General features: G+C 43.9%; 2 protein-coding genes across 3 annotated transcripts in view; one reads left to right on the forward strand and one right to left on the reverse strand.

The window, feature by feature from the left end:
- The window catches only part of EXOC5 (exocyst complex component 5), a 42,553-nt gene extending 30,258 nt beyond the window's left edge, over positions 1-12,295 (reverse strand). Inside the window, exons 1-2 of the mRNA XM_019550876.1 lie at positions 12,209-12,295; positions 5,296-5,390 (exon numbers count right to left, since the gene is read on the reverse strand). Of these exons, the coding sequence (XP_019406421.1) occupies positions 5,296-5,390; positions 12,209-12,235 (122 nt within the window). The 5' untranslated portion in view covers positions 12,236-12,295. The remainder of the gene's footprint in view (positions 1-5,295; positions 5,391-12,208) is intronic.
- Positions 12,296-12,399: 104 nt separating this feature from the next.
- Positions 12,400-19,482, forward strand: part of AP5M1 (adaptor related protein complex 5 mu 1 subunit) — a 13,289-nt gene continuing 6,206 nt past the window's right edge. The window contains exons 1-4 of one of the 2 annotated variants that reach the window (XM_019550877.1): positions 12,400-12,489; positions 15,944-16,589; positions 18,204-18,431; positions 18,722-18,861. In XM_019550877.1, coding sequence (XP_019406422.1) covers positions 12,422-12,489; positions 15,944-16,589; positions 18,204-18,431; positions 18,722-18,861 — 1,082 coding nt within the window. In that variant the 5' untranslated portion in view covers positions 12,400-12,421. The remainder of the gene's footprint in view (positions 12,490-15,943; positions 16,590-18,203; positions 18,432-18,721; positions 18,862-19,482) is intronic. The other variant, XM_019550878.1, reaches the window with a different exon arrangement.

Here is a 19,482-nt window from a genome sequence, read left to right on the forward strand (position 1 = left end):
CATTCTTGAGGGGCAATTGGCTGGTATGCACACACACATATTTGAACAACTACATTCCCCCGCTTTAATGACTAAATCTACTGTGGATTATCCAACACATACCATATTTCATTGTTACATTTTAAATTAATTCCTATTTTAAAGGATTTTTTTTCCCAAAATACAACTTACTAGCTCTCTCACCTTGCTTTTGTTAAAATGTATTTCCCTTTCTGGATTTGCCTTGCCTGTTTTTTCCTTCTAGAAGGCATGCTGATTTTCTCCCGCACTGCCTTCTGTCTCATTTCAACTTTTCCTCCATACCCATATATCATTTCCCCCTACAGTGTGTACTTTAAATCTTTCCTTAGATTTGGTCTATCCTTTCTTCTTCCACTTGCCTCGCAAAACCCTCTCTCAATTACTCTATTTTCCCCCTTCTCAGCTATCCCACCCATCTCTTCACCCAATATGCTTCCAAGAACCCAGTCTCTTGTTATACCAGGCAGATAAAATTGTTACTAGAATACCCATATGACTAAACCAGCTAAATTAATCTGTATGAAAGTTCAGGGGATCTCACATCCACAGGCAATGTTAAAGTAGCAGAGGGAACTGGGATTCTTTCCAGGGTATTGTTTCTAGAACAGGAGCAGGCAAAGTCTGGCCCATGGGCCGGATCCAGCCAGCAGTGGACTCCATTTCCCAGCAGCCCCTGCCTGCATGGCTGGGGCCAGTCTTCATGGAGACCCCAGACGAGGCGCTGTGACAGCACAAGGCTGGAGTTGTCATGGACACTGGCCCCAGCTGCACTGGCAGGGCATGTAGAAGGGCAGGGCAGGGGGCTGCACTGGAGCCACTGGGATCTTGCGGCAGGGGCAGCTTGGGCCAGGGCCAGGGCCGAGTCGTGATCTGCCACCTGCATGCTCTGGGCAGGGGCATGCAGGCAGCAGTTTGTGGCTCTGTCCTGGCTCCTTGCAGCAGTGACCACATGGTCCCAAGCTGGAGCACAGCCACGATCCGCTACCTGCACGCCCCTGCCTGGAGTGTGCAGATGGCAGATTGCAGCTCTGCCCTGACCGCAAACCAAGCTGTCCCCACCACAAGATCCCAGTGGCTCCAGAGCCACTGGCTGGGGCCAGTCTCTATGGGACAGCACAGCAGCTGTGGTCTCCATGGAAAACAGCTCCAGCCCTGCAGGCACAGGCTGCTGGGAAACAGAGGCCAGCTGCCACCTGGAGCTGCCATTTTGCCCACCCCTATTCCAGACTATTTAGAGATCCACTTTTTCAGCCTTTAACTATCAAGTACCCAATATAACTGAAACCCTTCTAACTGGCCTAAGCTGCTAGAAGGAAGGAGCACTCTCCAAGCCAGTCTCTAGCCACCAGGAGGAGACAGTCCCTGCCTCTGTTGATGCTTAGAGGTTGTCTAAGAAGCAACTGAATTAAAAAAACGCTTTTTGTCAGCATCGCAAACACCCCACAGGGTTTTGAATGTCAGCATTTACTGCTGCTAGGACTGAACTGCTTTCACTTTGCTACAGCTTAGCAAAGCCATAAAAAGGCAGCAATGGAGCCATCTCTCTGCAAGCTACACAAGTTTAAACATTACTTGCATGTCAAAGCCATCTTTCCAATATTAAGGTGTAAAAAAAAGTTTCCTGCTTGTCATGCATGCAGCGACACTCATTCACCAGACTAAATTTCCAGTGACATAATGACAAGATTTTCAAACAACTCAGGGAGGTTTGAATGGCTTCCATTCATTTCAGTGGGACATTTCAATCTAGAAATCAAACAACTGAGTATGATAATGGTCTTTATTTTAACAAAAAATATCAAGCTAATGTTTACTAATTGATACAAGTTGATATGGTCATACAGTCAGGCAGATTGGAGTGAAACATGAAGCTTATTTCCAGGGTTTCCGGGATGAAGGAGGAAAACAATACCTTTTCTCCCAAACTTAAATTTACAACCATTACTGTTCTAAACAGGGAGGGAAAAATTAAATGCATCCATTCTCCACCAGAATGCCCTTTGCTATAAAAGAAAACTACCACCACAGTACCAAATGCCGCACTATTCCAGTCTCAGGTCTTGAACTTTCAAAAATACCCTGATAAATATGAATGTGCATCAGGGAATTCAAAGAAAAAGCAATACATTAAAATACACGACAGAGTAAATTAAATTGAATTAAATATCAGCATACTGTAGTGACTGTACTGGACTGGAATGAGGAGTGGCAATGAGAACGATAGACATAGGGGAGGGAGCGCTGTATTATTCTGTAGTTGCTCATATTTAATTCAGGCCTAATATTCACACAGGACATAAAGCCTTGCCCACTACCTAAAGCAGGGGCAGGCAAAGTCTGGCCCATGAGCTGGATCAGGACTGTGGCTGACTCTGTTTCCCAGCAGCCCCTGGGAAGTGTCCGGTTTCCATGAAGATCAGCCCCAGCAGTGCTGGCAGGGCATGAGGTAGGGCGGGGAGCTACTCCGGAGCTGGGATCTTGTAGCAATGGCAGTGTGGTCCACAACCAGGGCAGAGCTGCAATCCACTGTTTGCACACCCCCGGCAGGGAAACACAAGCAGCAGATGACAGCTCTGCCCCAGCTCCAGACCACACTATCACCACTCTGGCAAGATCCCAGCCCTGCAGCAGCTCCTCACCCTGCTGCATGCCCTGCCAGTGCGCTGGGATCAGTCTGCATGGAAATACTGGCCCCGCACTGTCAGGTGCCACTGCTACAGGGGTCTCCATGGAAACCAGCCACAGCAATGTGAGCAGGGGCTGGTGGGAAATGGAGTCTGGCTAATGACCAGATCTGTCATTTTGCCCACCCCTGACCTAGAGGCTGGCATGAAAGATGAATTCCAAGCAAATTCCAGCGACAGCACCTTGTTACAAAACCTCAGAACGATACGCCTTCAGCATGGCTGAAGATACCTCTGGTGTTGCTCTCTTTGTTACAGGAGTGTTCTTGTTAATGACAAGTCTATTGACTTACACATCTACCTCTGAAGAGTAAAAGTTTGTCTACAAATTAAGTTATTCAGGAATAATTCTGTGTGTGGATACTTTGATTCCAGAATAACAGCATATTTTAAACTCACATCCTACCTTAGTATATATTTAAAGTTAGTTTAGCTAAGCCCCAAGGTTAGTCATCCGGCTACCAGAGAAACCAGAGATGATGATGAGAAACTGCAAAGGATCCAGAGGCAAGTGGCAAAAGTGATAAAGAGTTAGAAAGCAAGCTATACAAGGAAGGCTTGAGAGAATCACGTGTGCTTAATCTGAACAAAAGGATACTAAGTGTGTGTGGGGGGGGGAGGAGAAAGAATGGAGCAGGAGGTTGCCCCACCAAGAGACTGCCACAAAGAAAAAAGGAAAAATATCAGATCCCCTTGGTCACAGAGAGCAGGACATGAAGTAATGGGTTTAAACTGCACCAAAACAGAGCTAAATTAAACCTCAGGGAACATCCCTAACCACAAGAATGGTATATCAATGGAACAAGCTGCCCAGGAAAGCTATGGAGTCTCCTTCATCAGAGGTTTTCATAAGAGGCTAGACACATTTGTCTGGGATGGTTTAGCAATCAATAATGCAGCCCTCATTTGTGCAGGGCACTGGATCAGATGACCCTTGAGGTCCCCTCCAACCCTAAGACTATATTATTCTGGTGTCTAACAACAACTTTTAAATTGCGAGTAAAAAAAAGGAAGAAGGCACCTTCTCCCTGCCCCCCACAAACTGCACACTTCTGAAGGATGCAAATATGCGGTCATTTTACGGCTCCAAGAAGAGCAGCATTTCTAAGATGCAAATCAGAAAGACCAACCCCAACACAAGTTCTTTTTGAAATATTAGAAATTAGATTGCTCAAGACAACACAGCCTTCCTCATGTTGATCAATGTGACAAGTATATTTTGCGAGAGGTTCTGAGATAGCACAAGAGTCATTCAACCCATCAAAGCTTAGATGTATTCAACAAGCAATTATCACGCCTCAGTCTAACTTCACAGGCTACAATACTGCTGCCAAACTAATACAGTCGCACTTCTTCTAAGAAAAATGCGATATAAAATCTTTACCAAAACTATCAATACATAGCAAGAATGGCTGGGCTAGTTAGGCAAGATCACGTCTCAAACCAACATTTCATCTTCATTAAGCAATAAAGGTATCAAGGCTATAGGTAGCGATGCACCGACAGAGAGTTTTGGGGCTAATACTAATGGACGATTTTTAACAACCCATATTGGCCGATACCAATCTGATTGCTGATACGTGGCCCAGCAGCATGGAGAACAGCGTCCAGCTGGTAAGTCTGCTGTGGGGGAAGGGGTGGGAGGGCATATCAAGGCCCCCATGGTGAGGGAGAGAGTGGGGCTGGCACTGGGAATACAGCAAGCGCTGCACAGCTAGGGCAGGGCATGGAACAGAGCTGCAGCTCGTCCAGGAGACGCTAGGGGGTGGGTGGCCTCAACAGGGCAAGCCACTACCAGCTGGGGCTAGGGGCACCGCTGAACCCTTCCTGGGGGAGGCAGCAGCGGTGCTGGGAGCTATGGAAAATTTTGGGGTGGCTGTAGTCCCCCCCCCCCCCATAGCCCTGCTCTCAGCACTGTCACTGACTCCCTGGGTGCAGCCCAGCTTCCCCAAAGTCCTGTGCTGCCCCTGGCCCCAGCCCCTAGCAGCAGCCCACTCTTGCCCCGGACACAGATTCAGGGGGCACATGCCCCCCATGACCTCCTGGGGTGCATGCAGCAGCAGCAGTCACCCCCCTCCTTCCCCATGCCCTCTGGAAGAGCCATCCCAGCCCCACTCCCTCACTGCAGGGGCCTTTCTCTCTGCCACCCCACCAGGCCCCTTCTTTCCCTCATGCTCCTTCCCCACAACAGACTTACCAGCCAGACACTGCTCTGCAAGCTGCCAGGCTGTCCGCGCGCATGCACACCACAGTTGATGGCAACATTAATCAGCCACATCAGCCAAAAAAGCCGATTGCTGATAATGTCAATTTTCCTTTTGCCAACACAATATGGACTGAAGTACTGGTGCACCTCTAGCAATAGGCCAAGAAATTTCTATTCAAAAAGCCCAAAAGAAAAAATGACCCCACCATAGGGTTCTGAAAGCTCACTAAAGACCTGGCTTGTGGTCATAAAATAACTGTTCTCCCAGTTTCTGACATCCTTAAATAAACAATGATACTACATATAGCCTTTTTGTTAAACATGTAAAAGCTTTTTAACAATTTCTAATTATACTAGCCCACCTATTATACACTTGCATTTTACCTTTTGGGATCGAAAGGTTCTACTCCACCTCTGGAACCTCCTCCAGGAGTTCTCCATGCCAGGCGTTCAATGTACTCGTCTGCCACAAAAGGCTCCTAGGCACAGAATAAAGATTCTTTAAAGCAGGCAATTTATTAAGTTGCTGTTTACACATTGTTATGAAAGCACTGTGTAAGATGATAAAGACCAAGTATAATCTTGACAATAACCATCTGTCACCTTTCATGTTTATACATTAAGCTATAAGTCAGCCATCCTAAGAACAGTACAGCAAACCACTAGCTCAGACTGTTGAACTATGGTCTGCAGATTACTAAAATCTTGTTGATGGCAAGTAAAGAGGCTGACTCTTGTCCTTATTTCCAGAAGAGAGGAAAAAAAGAAAGCAAAAGGATGGTAAAAGTAAAGCAAAAAAGACTGGGAAAGTATGTGGGCATTCCTTCCTGCAGGAGAAATTTTCCCACCAGCAAGTTCTTCCACACTAAATGGGAAAGATCTTGCTCTTGAATCAGGCATGTTTCCTGCAGGAGAAATTTAACAAATGCTTGTAACGCTCAGTTTCTACTGGGATTCTCATGGTAGAAACCAAACACCTACACATGGCCAGAGACTACAGTGACCTCTTTCATAAAAGGAAAAGACACAACGCAAAGACAGCTACCAACTCAAAATTTACTAATGTCATGTTCCCACATAACTGCCATACCTGCCAGAGATGTGAAGCAACCGTGAATAGGAAGAAAGGGTATCTCTCCACCCAGCAATGTTTTTCTTATGATGGAGACCTCATTGTGAAATCAAGAACCCTGACTTGCATTTTTTTACATTACCAGCAAAACAAACATAGAAAAAAATATTATTAGTTTGTCTGATGACTCCATTAGTCATCATTTCCTCTTCAGTGCTACTAACAGACAATAGCCTCTTGAAACTCAAGAGCACAATTTTACCCTTTAAGGACATATGGATAATCCATTCCCTCACTTGAAATACTGTATTGTTCTACTGCCAAGAGATTTAAAGTCACTAAAATTAAGTCAGAAGTAAAAAGGAAGGAAAAGTCTAATTTAAACATTTGATACTTTCAGCTAGAAAAGCCTGCTTTTCATCTGCTAGTTCACAAGAAATAAAATGGTTCCTGTGGTTCACGCTATCAAAGCTATTCTGGCACCAGTGCAAAACTTCAAATGGCAAAACCCAGAACATTGGCCGCTATAATGTTCCATCCTATAAGACCCATCTATGAAATGGTAAAGAAGAAGCATCTAAACATATATTTTAATATACTGACAAATATACTTTACATATTGAAATGTCATCTGACAGACAATAAAAAGGTGTTCCCTTGTACTACAAGGTAAATGTCTACACAAAATTGGAAAGGTTAAAGCAAGTTTGAATTGAAGTGAGAACCTGGATTCTTTCCCAGAACTTAGAGGGTTATTTCCACCATACAGTTTTTACCCTGATAAAATGGTCTCTAACAACTCGAACTTAGTTTAAGTTAAGCAAAAACAAAGAAAGTAACCTGTTCCATATCTCCAAACTTCTCCAGTTTTTCATGGAATGTAGCAATGAGATATACTAGCAAATCAACCAGTGTACTTTTCTTCCTAACAGTTTTTTTTCCCACTGGAAACATGAGTGCTCTGTCCAATCCAATTATAAAATTCCAACTAGTAACTAGAATTTTACATCCCTAAGACAATTCCTTCAAAAATTAATCTTACTGTCAAAGCTCACCCTAATATGCAAACTAACTTTCCTCTTGCATTCATCCAATGGGTTGTAAATTATAATATTACATTTTCATATTAAAGATTTTCCCATTTTAAGCATAGGGCATTTTCTTCATCGTTGTTTAAATTAAAACCTCCAACCTCTAGCCATGCTCGTTGCTCTTCTCTACACTTATTTTTTTCATTCATTTAAAGGAAAATGAGAGAACTTAAGTGTGCTAGGCACTTCTAAAAGAAACAACAGGCCATGATCTTTTGCCTAAATAGCTTACAGTTCAGTTACCACTACTTCTTAAAGGTATGTGGCATTCAGAATGGGGTACAGTATTCCAGACGAGTCACACCAAAGAAAATGTTACAAACTCCATTACAATTTGACTTGCTTCAAATGTTATATCTGTGTGCACCTAGAACTATTTCTTCTTTTCATTTTAGTATAATGACTTTGCAATGTGACTTTTAGGCAGCATATGCAAAGTGATGAGGTTGGAACAGACAGTTTATTTAATTGATCCTACCATTTCTGTGTCCCTCAGCATTAATGATTTCCTTCACAAGTTTATTAGCTTATAATATTTAGTGTTTGAAAAAATAAGAATTAAAAAAAAAAAGTTAGAATAATATGAATAAAGGTGCGTTCATGGAGCTGTTCACTTCAAACATGTATACTATTTGTTAAGCACTGACTAACTCGGCAGTGCACAAGAGAAGCAGCTCCTTTCTTAATAACTCTTAAAGTCTAAACAAGACAGACAAATCATTTTAAAGGTTTTTTTCCAGCCATATGCCTGGATGCTATTTTGTTAAAACAAGCTATTTGTACAGAATGTGTGTGGCCTGACACATGAGCACAAAATGTAAATGCTACAGTTTCACTGCAGCATACCTGGGCTTCAATACATCTGTCCTGCCAAGAGTATTTCAGTGTATAATAAACATCAGTATAGAGCAGTGGTGCCCAACCTTTTGGGTACACTGGCCAAAGCAGCAGCCCAGAGCCAATCAGCGACTGGATGAGCCCTCCATGCCAGGATCAGATTCTGGAGCCAGGCACCATCCCCTCACAGCCCTCTGCACTGGGACTGGGCCTTGGCATTGGGAGGACCTAACACCACCTCCTCCTACTGGAACTGGTCCCCAGGAGCCCCGGCACTGCTCCCTCTCTCACCTGCATTCCAGAACTGGGCCCTGGGATGACCCCCTCCCACTAGGATTGGGTCCTGGGGGGCTAGCACCACCGCCATCTTGCCAGGATAGAGCCTTTTCTCCAAATCTCCACACAGGGGCTGGTCCCTGGGGCCCAGCATCACCCCTGCCTGGCTTTGCACACTGGTATTGGTCAGTCCATAGGTCCAAGGGCTCTCAACAGGACAGGAAATTTGGAAGCAAGCCCCCTCGTCACCAAATTTCTGGACCCATGGAGACCCCCATGGTCCAGATGACACAGTGCCCCAGGCCACATCTGGCCCATGGGCCAGGGGCTGAGCCACCCTGGTATAGAGCACATATGATTCATGACCACAAACACTATCAAATGACTTCAGGTTCATTATTGCACATGGAAGGCTGTTTTCACGAGTAATATTTTAAATGGTATCACCCTAAAAATCTAATCAGATTTTTCCAAGTCAGTTAAAAGAGCAATGATGTACTAGACCCATCCTTGAATCTCCTTGACAATTTCTGTAGTATTACAACTACATTTCCCTCTACTTGGTCCTTTGTGAAAGACACATGTGCGGGAGAAATTGATTATGTGCAAAATATTGACCAACACGTAAAGTAACAGGCATTTTCTCTCACTCTTCCAGTTCTAGCATTCTTACTGTAGCTCCTAAAATTGCTACATCGTTATTTTACTGTACTGACAATGCAAACCTAAACCACAGATCACAAATTTGTATGTTCAACTGCAAATTTTTAACCTTATGTACTACTGCAATAATTTATTTGCAATCTTTCCCCATTTAACAGACTTAAACATTTGCATTTAAATTTACTTTACTACTGCAAATACTGCTGAAAATAAGTTATTGGAAAAGTAATTTTTAAACACCTAATCTCCTTTAGTGTTTTTAAATGAGCTCTAATAGTTGGTTTTTGTACACTTTTGAATTTCCCTCCCTCCAAAAGTAGAGGAATGAATTTGACCCTATCTATTCAATCAAAACCACATTTTATGAGATACATGATGAGCCAGACCCAAGGACTTTATTACCTGCTTCAGCTGTAAATGGCTGAACTGAGCAATTCACATTAAAACCCACTTGTACAACCATTGCTGAAATCTGTTTTCTCAGAATGAATGGAATCTGTAAGACATACCTGGTATATCAATTTCTATGTCATCCTGCCCAACACAACGCACATAATCAAACAGAAAGCAGGTGTTAAACATAGCTCCCCCCTCAAACCTAGCAACAAATCATCTTCCTTTACCTACATTCATCACAACAGTTTTTTTGTTACCAAGCCTTAAGTTGTTTCTGGGTTTTCTCCAGCAACCATGTATGTAATAAATCACAATATATTAACTTTTTTGCCTTCACGAAAAAAAAAGACAGAGAGAGAGAGAGATTGTATTTTAACAAGTGTTTCAATCCTGGGATGTAGTCTAAAGGCCTTAACTCCACTACAATTTCCAACTACATCCCCATAGGGTCACGTAACAACCAACTGCACTTTGTAGTGTAGACAACACCTGTGGTGTGGTAGAAAATGCCAGACTGATCTGTTTTATTCCTACTCAAAGCACTAAGATAATTCCTAAGTTAGTGGCCAAACCACCCTACAAAATAGATCCTTACTGTCACCACACTGCGGGACAACCATTTACTCCAGGCACAACTATGGACTATGAGGGGAGCCAAAATATGGCTCTTTAACAGCTCTAACATGAAAGCAGTTACTGAGCTGTTTTTAATACCACTTTTTTTTTTTCAGTCTCACAGGCAAAAAAAAACTATGTTAGCATTAAACCTATGCTATAAAACCAATATTATAACGTGGACGCAAAACAATAAGGATTAACAAATATATTTAAACTAAATAATACTGATAGGACCTTAGAGTCAAAGAACAGATTGACTATTTCTGTGGACTACCAGCAACTACAGTAACATTTGCATCTGCTGATGTTAGTTCATGTCCATGCAATAGCAAAGTAAGGTGCACTACAGACTATTTCTTTATTGGTTCAATGGTTACAGCAATAGTGAAAACTGGACACCTAGGTTTGATTTCCTGCTCTGCTATAGACTTACTGCATTACCCTGAGCACGTCACTAAGCTTTTCTATGCACTGGTTTTGTATCCATTAAAATGAGGATAACGATACTTCCCTCTTGCAGAGTGGCACTGTGAAGATAACCAAGTTAAAGATTGTGAGGTGCTCAGCCACTATGGTTAGGAAACCTGAAAAAATACAATATTAGCATTGTAGCAGCATCCAAAGAGTCCAGTCTGCATCAGATCTCTTTTGCTGTGCTATCCCATTTCACTAAATCATAATAAAGGAGGGTGGGAGAAGGGACCTCCAAAACTCGAGTGCAACCCCCTGCCATCCAAATCCTTGTCTAACCTGTTCCTAAAACTAAAATCAACCCTGCTGCACAACTACAAGGCATATTGCCCAAAAAAACACCTGCACCAGCCACAGGCAAAGCAGGGGGACAAAGCCATCAGTGTCCTGCCACCACGAGGGTTGTTAAGGTGCACTCAAGAAGAGGCATGTCCCTGCTGAGGAAGGCAAAACCCTCCAGTCCATACCAATCTGACCCTTCCTGGGCTCAACCCCTTCACTGTCTCCTCTGCTGCATGACTCCCCGTGCCTTTTTGTTTATCCACTCCATCCACAGCCCCCTCAAGCACCGAGACCTCCTGGTCAACCTCCTCCTGGTGCTAGCCAAGCTGGCCAACTGTCTGCCCCAGAAGGAGGATCTGGTGGGAGGACACACAGGGCTGTTATCCTGTACTCACCGGATCATGTCTCCAGGCAGTTTAACTGGGCAGTGTCCACTGGCTCCTTGGCCTCATTCAAGGGCCAGGGGGCACTCTCTGGTATGCTCCGCTTAGCGTCCCCCTCCGCAGCACTTGTTATAAGCCTATAACTCTCCCTGTTACGCATTTATTTGACTCAGCGATATCATATTGTACATCATATTGTTCATTATTGTACATGGGAGGCTGTTCACAAGAATAATATTTGAAATGGGTATCCCCCTAAAAATCTAATCTCATTTTCCCAAGTCAGTTAAAAAAGCAATAATGTACTACACCAGTCCTTGAATCTCCTTGGCAATTTCTGTAGTATTACAACTATATTTATTATCTTTGGTTCTTGGTGAAAGAAACGCAGGTGGGGGAAATTGATGACGTGCAAAATCTGGATCAACATATAAAGAAAGGCATTTCCTTTCACTCTTCCACTTTCTAGCCTTCTTACAGTCGCTCCTACAATTGCTACATTGTTATTTTTACTCCAAACCAAAACTATAGACCACCAGTATGTATGTTCAACTGCAAATGTTTAAACTTACGTACTGTTGCGATACTGGATTTCCCACATCCCCCCATTTCACAGACTTAAACATCTGCACCAAAACACAGCACTAGTTCAACTGTAAACCTCCTGGTATTGTGACTATGCCTTTAGCCACCGAGCACAGCACCAGTTCGCCACGTTAGCTAGCTACTGACAACCGTAACACATCTCACACGGTATGAATCGCGCTAGTGAACCGTTGACCTCCGCAGTCATTAACCATTTGACACGAGGATACATTGGACATGTTACATGGCCTAAAAAAGGCTGTCTCCGGGCCGTGTCCAGGGCCTCCTTAGGCCTGTCCGAGGGCTGGTGGATGCTGTCTGCTGTGCTCTGCTCAGCATCCCCCACCTTGAGGCACTGGCTTTGACCCCCTCGCCCTCACCCCCGTCGGCTTTTCTTTCGTCCCAGCAGACGAGCTACTCCTCTCCCAGCCGCCTCTGCCTCTAAGGGAGACTTATCGCTGTTCCCCTCGAAGGGAACGACTAGGCCTGAGCAGGACCCTGCAGGGCCGCCCTCCTGGCCCTCGCCCATCCCCGGGCCTAGCCGGCTCTGCCCCTGCCCAGGCCCGGCCCCACAACTGACAGTGGGGCGTTTCTGGGGACCCCCCGGCCCCGCGCGGCCCCACCTCGAACAGCTCGGCCGTGGCGGCCATGGCGGCGCCCACTCCTCACGCAGCCGCGCCCGAACCCGACCCCGCCCCTCTCCAGCTGACAGCGCCGGAAACGAACCTCACTCCGCCCCCCGCCCGCTGACAGCGCCGGAAACGGGCCTCGCCCCGCCCCCTGCCCGCTGACAGCCGGAAAGGGGCCTCGCCCCGCCCCCTGCCTCGCCCCCCGCCATGGCGCTGAGGGGGCTGTGGCTCGTCCGGCTGCAGCCCGGGGCCGCCGCCGTCCGGCTTTTCTCCAGGTGAGGCCGCCGGGCCCGCAGGAGAAGGGGCAGCTCCCGCGCGGGCGTTGCCAGCGCTCCCCCCGCGCCGTGTCGGCGGTCACCGAGCGGGGGCGTAACTCGTGCCTGGCTGCGAACACGTGAAACTGGGGGGGACAGTGGTGTCCCGGGCGGTCCCGGGCCCCTGACAGGGGGAGCCCCGCGTCACGTGTCTGACTGTCCTCGTGCCAGACGGTTACAACACCGGGGTCACCGGTTAACCAGCGCGATTGATACCGTGTGAAATGTGTTATGGGACTCAACGGCTAACTAGCACAGCGTTCAGCCGGTAACTAGCGTGGCTAACTAGCGTAGCGTTCAGCAGCTAAGTAGCACGGTGTTCAATACTTAACTAGCATGGCTAACTAGCGCAGTGTTCAGCAGCTACAGCTGGCGTGGCTACTGTGGTCAAGTGATGCCACGTTGAGCACGTTACTGTGTTAAACAGTTAACTAAGAGTTAACTAATTGTGTTCAGTGTGTTACTGTATTAAATGGTTCATTGTATTAAACGTGTTATCGCAATAAACAACTAACACCATGTTAAGCAGCTAACTACTAGGATTAGCTAATGCCATGTTAAGTGTTACCGAATTCGACAGTAAACTAACACAGTTAACTAGCGCTGTGTTTAGTGGTTACCAGTGCGGTCAATGAACCCCACATGTTAAACATGACCTTGCTCTTGGCAAGACGAGGGACAAGCGGAAAGCAGCGTGCTGTTTGCTTGTGGTGGTTGGTGGCAGAGACTCGGTAACTAAAACTCAGCTCTGCCTTGCCTGACTACACTGTCCTGCTTAGACCTGGGCTGGGACAGACCAAACGCTTATGCAGGTAAACAGAGAAAGGAGGAGTTCCCATTTCGGAGCACACATCATCTGATCCGGTGTAAGCCTTCGGTCTGCCCTCTCCTAACCCACAGTAAGTGAAGTAACTGCAGTCACTTTTCCCTGCCTGAAATGAGGGGAAAAAAATTCTGCATTGGCCCGGGCAGCCCCTGGGGGTGACATATGGCCAATCCGGGAGGGACAGGCGGCACAGTGGCAGATAGGGCAAGAGGCAGAAAGCAGAGCAGTAGATGGGGCAGAGAGCACAGGGAGGTAGGCAAAAAGCAGAGCAGCAGATGAGGCAGGGTAAGGGGATCGGAATGGCACTCGGCAAGGACGCAGGGCTAGATGGTTGCACGCCTGCCAAAACGGTCAGCCCCATTCTTATGTCACACGCCAGTGAAGCCAAACCCATTGAAAGGAAGCAGTGTCCTCGCTTCCCCAGGGAGTCATCACATTGTGCACACGCTGCCTTGACAGTCCATCTTCACACAAGAAAAAGATTGATCCTGAGCAGTCATTTCTGCCCCAGTCTTACAAGCTGCGATCCCGCAGGCCAGACCCTTGTGCCTGAATAGAGCCCTGCCGACTCGGGCGGTCTTGTGTAGGTCTGCGAGGCTTCTTGCGTGTTGCTCGTTGCAGGTCTGGGTTGTCTGTCGTAACCAAATGAAAGAATCCTTTTTTAAATCTCAAATGCCACTGGCAACTTTGACCTAGAAATCAAAATGAAATTTATAGCCATACAGGGTTCAGATACCAAACTAACATGATGCCAGTTAGGTGATTTTATTCAGACAGACTGTCACCCTGACATTTTAGAAACGAAATCTGAAAATCTACAGTTTCTGATGAAGTAGTCAAAAAAGAAAAAGCTTTTATCTCTTCTTTTTTTTTTTAAAAAAAAAAGTGACTTTTCCTGTTCTTCCGTTTGATATGAAAGAGGGTCTTTTCAGTAAAAGAGTAACTGTGGTGTCTGAATAACTGGAGAAACACTGAAAGTGACTCAAACACACTGGCAAATGAGCTAAGTGAACTGAAAATATATTTTTAAAATGTCAATTTTAGCTTTAGCATCTTTCTATAACTGTACAGTATTTTTTTAAAGAAAAATGATTTCTCAAGATTTGTATGCATCGGAAACTGTTTTTCAGGTATTTAGAAATGGAGCAGTTTTAAATCAAAGGCATTTTCCTTGGAAGAATTGTGCAGGACCCTAAATATATATGGAGGAAAGGCATCAAAAAATAGAAGAGTATCAGATATGACAAGCTGCTCTTTTTTTGCTGGGACAGCATTTTTGCCTCTTTCCTAGTATCCTTTCTGATTGGAGAGGACTGAAGTTCTCCAAAAATAAGAGGAGGAAACTGCAGGTTTGGGACAAAAGGAAAAATGGTGGAACCTGGAGAAAAGAAGTAGGGGAGTGGATGAAAGCAGAGGTCTGCAATACTAATTCAGTACAGTTCAGAGATGATACCTTTTATTAAACCAACTAAGAAATTGCAAAAAAAAACCCTTTTTCTGCAAGCTTTCAGATTCACACGACCTTCCTCGGGGAAAATAAAGGTGGTAAAAAGTCCCCCATATGTAGACAATAAATATTTGCTAGAAAATAAATATTTTCTGCAAAATAAATATTTTCTGCCTATGGGGATTTTTTTACCATCTTTATTTTCCCTAAGCCTGAGCAAGGGCATGTGTGCCCAAAAGCTTGCAGAAAGAGATATTTTGTTTGTAATTTTTTTTTTTTAGTTGGCCTAATAAAAGGTATCATCTGTGAACCAAGAGTTCTTTCTGAAGGCATTGCTTTTTAAATTTAGGCTGACAGACGAGCACAGTTTCATTGGAAAATCTGAACCTGTGTGTATTTCAAAACCTTTGTATATTAAGGCAAAAGTTGCTAATTAATTGCTAATTAACATTAATATTAAATTAATAATCACTGCTCTATAGATTTTAATTTGACTGTAGTTTTGGGATTACAGAATTATAAAACTCCATAGAGACATACCAGTTCAAAAACTACATTTTTATAACTAACATTGATATTATGCAGTAGAGTTCCTCTGCCATCTTCAAAATATTGTAACTGTAATGGTAACAGAAATGTTGCACTGGTCATGTATAAATTCACTTTTATTTGATTTGCGTCTTTATTCCCTGTTGTTTTTTCTGAAGCTTGTCTGAATATTAGTCTTCAGTAGGATCTAGTGTCCTGGAAATGTTCAGGTTTTGAAATCTGCTGGATTGAAGTTATTAATGCTTGTTTTGTATAGTTTTTATATATGTTTGTAGCAGAAAATATTATACCTAGAATATTAAATATATATTATGTGTATATATACATACACACATGCATAATGACATTCACTAGTCAGTTTTTACTTTTGTTCCAAGTTTCCAGTAACAATCCAGCCATCTCTAAGGATCTCAAGTATATGCAAAATAATATTTGTAATTATGTAGGTTCTAATCCTGCATCCCTGGAGCAGCACCTGGCCCCATTTGCACAACATTATAGTTCAGCCTATACAAATCAGGAAACGAGCCTGTTTTGAGTTCTGCTCAGGGGAACAGGAGTAAAACTAATTCATTTCTACTTCTGTATTGCAGGCGTTACCCCACTGTTGAAAAACGAGCCAAAACCTTCAATGGAACAAGCTATGTAACTTTGCCAGAGGACAGCGTCTTTCTGAAGGCTTTGCTTTTTGAGCTTAGGCTGACGGATGAGGACAAGAACTTTGTGGACCATCGAGATAGCTGTTCTCGAATCAACAAGACTTCAGTGTATGCACTTCCTGTGGGAGGTGGAGATCTCTGGCCTGTCCTTGCCTTTCAGAAAAGCGGATTGCTATATGTTTGTCTTCCCTTAGTTGAACAGTCCTTGAAGCCGCACCCTCCCCTCATTAACATTAGTGGAATCTCACAAGCATTTGCTATCTTGTCAGGACTGCTGGTCTTCATTAACTCCAGTCAGAATAACGAAGCTGAGATAAATGCCAAAGTAGGCCAGCTTCCAAATTTGTTGATGCAAGCCTGTCCACTTGGCACCCTGTTAGACACTAATTTGAATGGCTTGTTAGATAGCACCCAGATTGCTTCCACCAACCACACACAAAAGCAACCAGTGTGGAGAGTGAGCACGTACAAAGGCAAACCTCAGGTTAATGTTTGCATCACTGAAAAAGTCAAGTCCATGCAATATGACAAAAGGGATATTGCAGACACGTGGCAGGTTTATGGAACTGTAACTTGCAAGGTGAGGATATTTCTAGGACAAATCTTCCTGACCTATTTAACACATGAATGCGCTAGGGGAAAAAAAGTAGAAATTCAGCTCATTTTATCTTGGCATACAGGCAGTCAAACATAAAAGAGTGTTAATGTCTAAGAGTGTATCAGAGAAGATATTTATTAAATTAATGCTTTAGATCAGAGTAAAGAGTTTGGCTTACTGTTACTTTCTTGCATGTGTTGTGCATTTTTTGATCACTATTTTTGGATCTATAACTGGCGCTCTCTTCTAGTAGGAACCTCATCCTATTTCACAGGACATTATTTTCATAAGAAATAATTTCATAAAGTGTATTTATATAAGGATAATGGCTGGGGAGTTGTGCTGATATGCCAACTTTACTTCAACTAATATTATGGTTAATGAATCAGAATTCTTTAATATTAAAAGGTTATTTTAATAACCTTAGTACTTAAAAAAAAACTCAGTTTTTAAATTAAATCTTACCTCTCTCTCATTTCATAGATTCATAGATGGTAGGGTCGAAAGGGACCTCAATCTCAATAGTTCATCAATCACCTGCCCTGGGCAGGAAAGAGCGCTGGGGTTAGATGAGCCCAACCAGATGCATGTCTAGCCTCCTCCTAAAGACCCCCAAGTTCTTCTGCTCCTCTTAGCATATGCGATGCTATTAGATTTAGCAAGATCAGGAATCTGGAAAAATAAAACAGTTTTAGAATTCTTTTGAGTAGCTTTCGTAGGTGTTCAATTTTTATTACCAATAATGGGGAAACGTAAGTCAATCAAAATGTATGATAAGCATGTTACAGTGTGTCCTTTTAAAACTGAATCTTGTGGTTGTATTGTCTTCTCTTCGTTATAGGGTGTGCTGAGGAATTGTCTGACATTACTTTCATGAACAACTTTTTAGCTGCTATTGTTTTATAAGGAGAGAGAAATCCCAGTGCAGTGCATGGCAATAATTTAATTATTAGCAGTAGCTGGTGGTATGCTCATCTCGCAGGGAGCCTGACCTAAACATATTGCTCCTGAAGAGTTGAGGTTATTTCCTACCAATGGTACTGGTGAGTCTTCCCTTGCTAGAGAACTTCCTGCTGTCCATGGGGATCGTTTCTGGGTCATTTTTGAGAGTGGATACATAAAAGTACTAGTATAATCATGCTTTGCTGAGGTAGCACAACAAGTGAACTAGACAATAGGTGGCACAGCAGGTTCTCTCTGTGATGTAGCTGATGAGATATCTCTGTTGCCATTAACAGCATGTTTGGATCTATAAAACACATGTAGGAATAGCTGAATTAAATGGATGACTAACTATTGAATGTGTTTATACGCAGTTCGTGGTATAATATCAGTTACTGTGTTTGCCATTGCATCTAGAGACTGTATATCAGTTTAACAAATCTTTGTTAATAATCCTTAGGGCAGTATCAAAGGAAGCTCTGAAATTGAGAAAAGGGCCCACATTTGACCATGTTTCTGTTGCTTCTCAAATTCAAGCTACTTCAAATTTGTCAGCAGGCTTTTAATGCCTCTTTCATTTTCAAATATCTGGTTTGGATTTTGGAACTGGTCCTAGGCAACACAGTTTCTGGACTTTGTTTTTTTTTTCCCCAGTGTGATTTAGAAGGAGCTGCATCAAATGTAACTATCAGCGTGAACCTCCCTGCCAATGGCTCTCCACTCCAAGATATCCTGGTCCATCCCTGTGTGACCTCCCTCGACTCTGCAATTCTTACTGCTAGTAGTGTTGATGGAATGGATGACTCTGCATTCAGTGGGCCTTACAAGTTTCCTTTCACTCCTCCTTCAGATTTGTTCGACTTATGCTACTATACTTCCCAGGTAATAACCTTCCCCTTTCTGTAGTCTTTGAGTTTCTGAATGAGCTTCCTTAGGAATAAAAAAATCTTTTCTCTAGGCTGTAGAACAAGCATACACTGCCTAAAGCCATTTCTAGCACACCACTGCTCCATGTAGCTCAAGCTGCATGAAGAGGCTGCCTTGCAGTGCTATTAAAATGTACACTCGTTAACATAAATATGTCATTTAAATTAAAATTATTTACTTCCTGTTCAAGTAGCTTATAGCAAACCTCTAGAAAATTATTCCTAAAATGAATCTGTTTTCCCCAGGTGCCTGTCCCACCAATTTTGGGATTTTACCAATTGAAGGAAGAAGAATCACAACTAAAATTAACAATAAATTTAAAGCTTCATGAAAGTGTGAAAAATGCTTTTGAGTATTGTGAAGCACGTATACCTTTTTCTAATAGGTAAGAAGAAATCCCAAATTTTCTCCACCTGTGCAATAACCTAGCTTCTCAGATTAAGGACAATAAGAAGTCCTTTTTTAAATACATAGGGGGCAAAAAGAAGGTCCCAGGTAATGTGGGGCCCTTGGCAGGGCGTGTTGGGAAATTTGGTCATCACACCAGACGGCAAAGCTAACATGTTTAACGATTTCTTTGCCTCTGTCTTCCTAAGTAGGGACCAGAACAGCCACCTCCCTGCTGGGCCCCCCTCGGGCCCCAGGGAAGGTACACTTGGGCCAAAGGTTAGCGAGGAACTAGTTAGGGAGCTTCTGGAGGGGCTGGACGTATTCAAGTCAGTCGGCCCGGACGATCTCCACCCTAGAGTCCTAAAGGAATTGGCCAAGGTCATTGCAGGACCCCTGGCACAGCTTTATGAGCACTCGTGGTGCTCTGGTGTGGTCCCAGAGGACTGGAAGAGGGCCAGTGTGGTTCCCATCTTCAAAAAGGGGAGGAAGGAGGACCTGGGAAACCATAGGCCAGTTAGTCTTACCTCAATCCTAGGCAAGCTGTTTAAGAAAATTATGCTGGCACACATCCAGGAGGGGCCAGCAGGGGACTGCATGCTTAGGGGCAACCAACACG

Source organism: Crocodylus porosus, unplaced genomic scaffold (genome assembly GCF_001723895.1).
Source record: "Crocodylus porosus isolate Cpor-Errol unplaced genomic scaffold, CroPor_comp1, whole genome shotgun sequence".
Taxonomy (NCBI): domain Eukaryota; kingdom Metazoa; phylum Chordata; order Crocodylia; family Crocodylidae; genus Crocodylus; species Crocodylus porosus.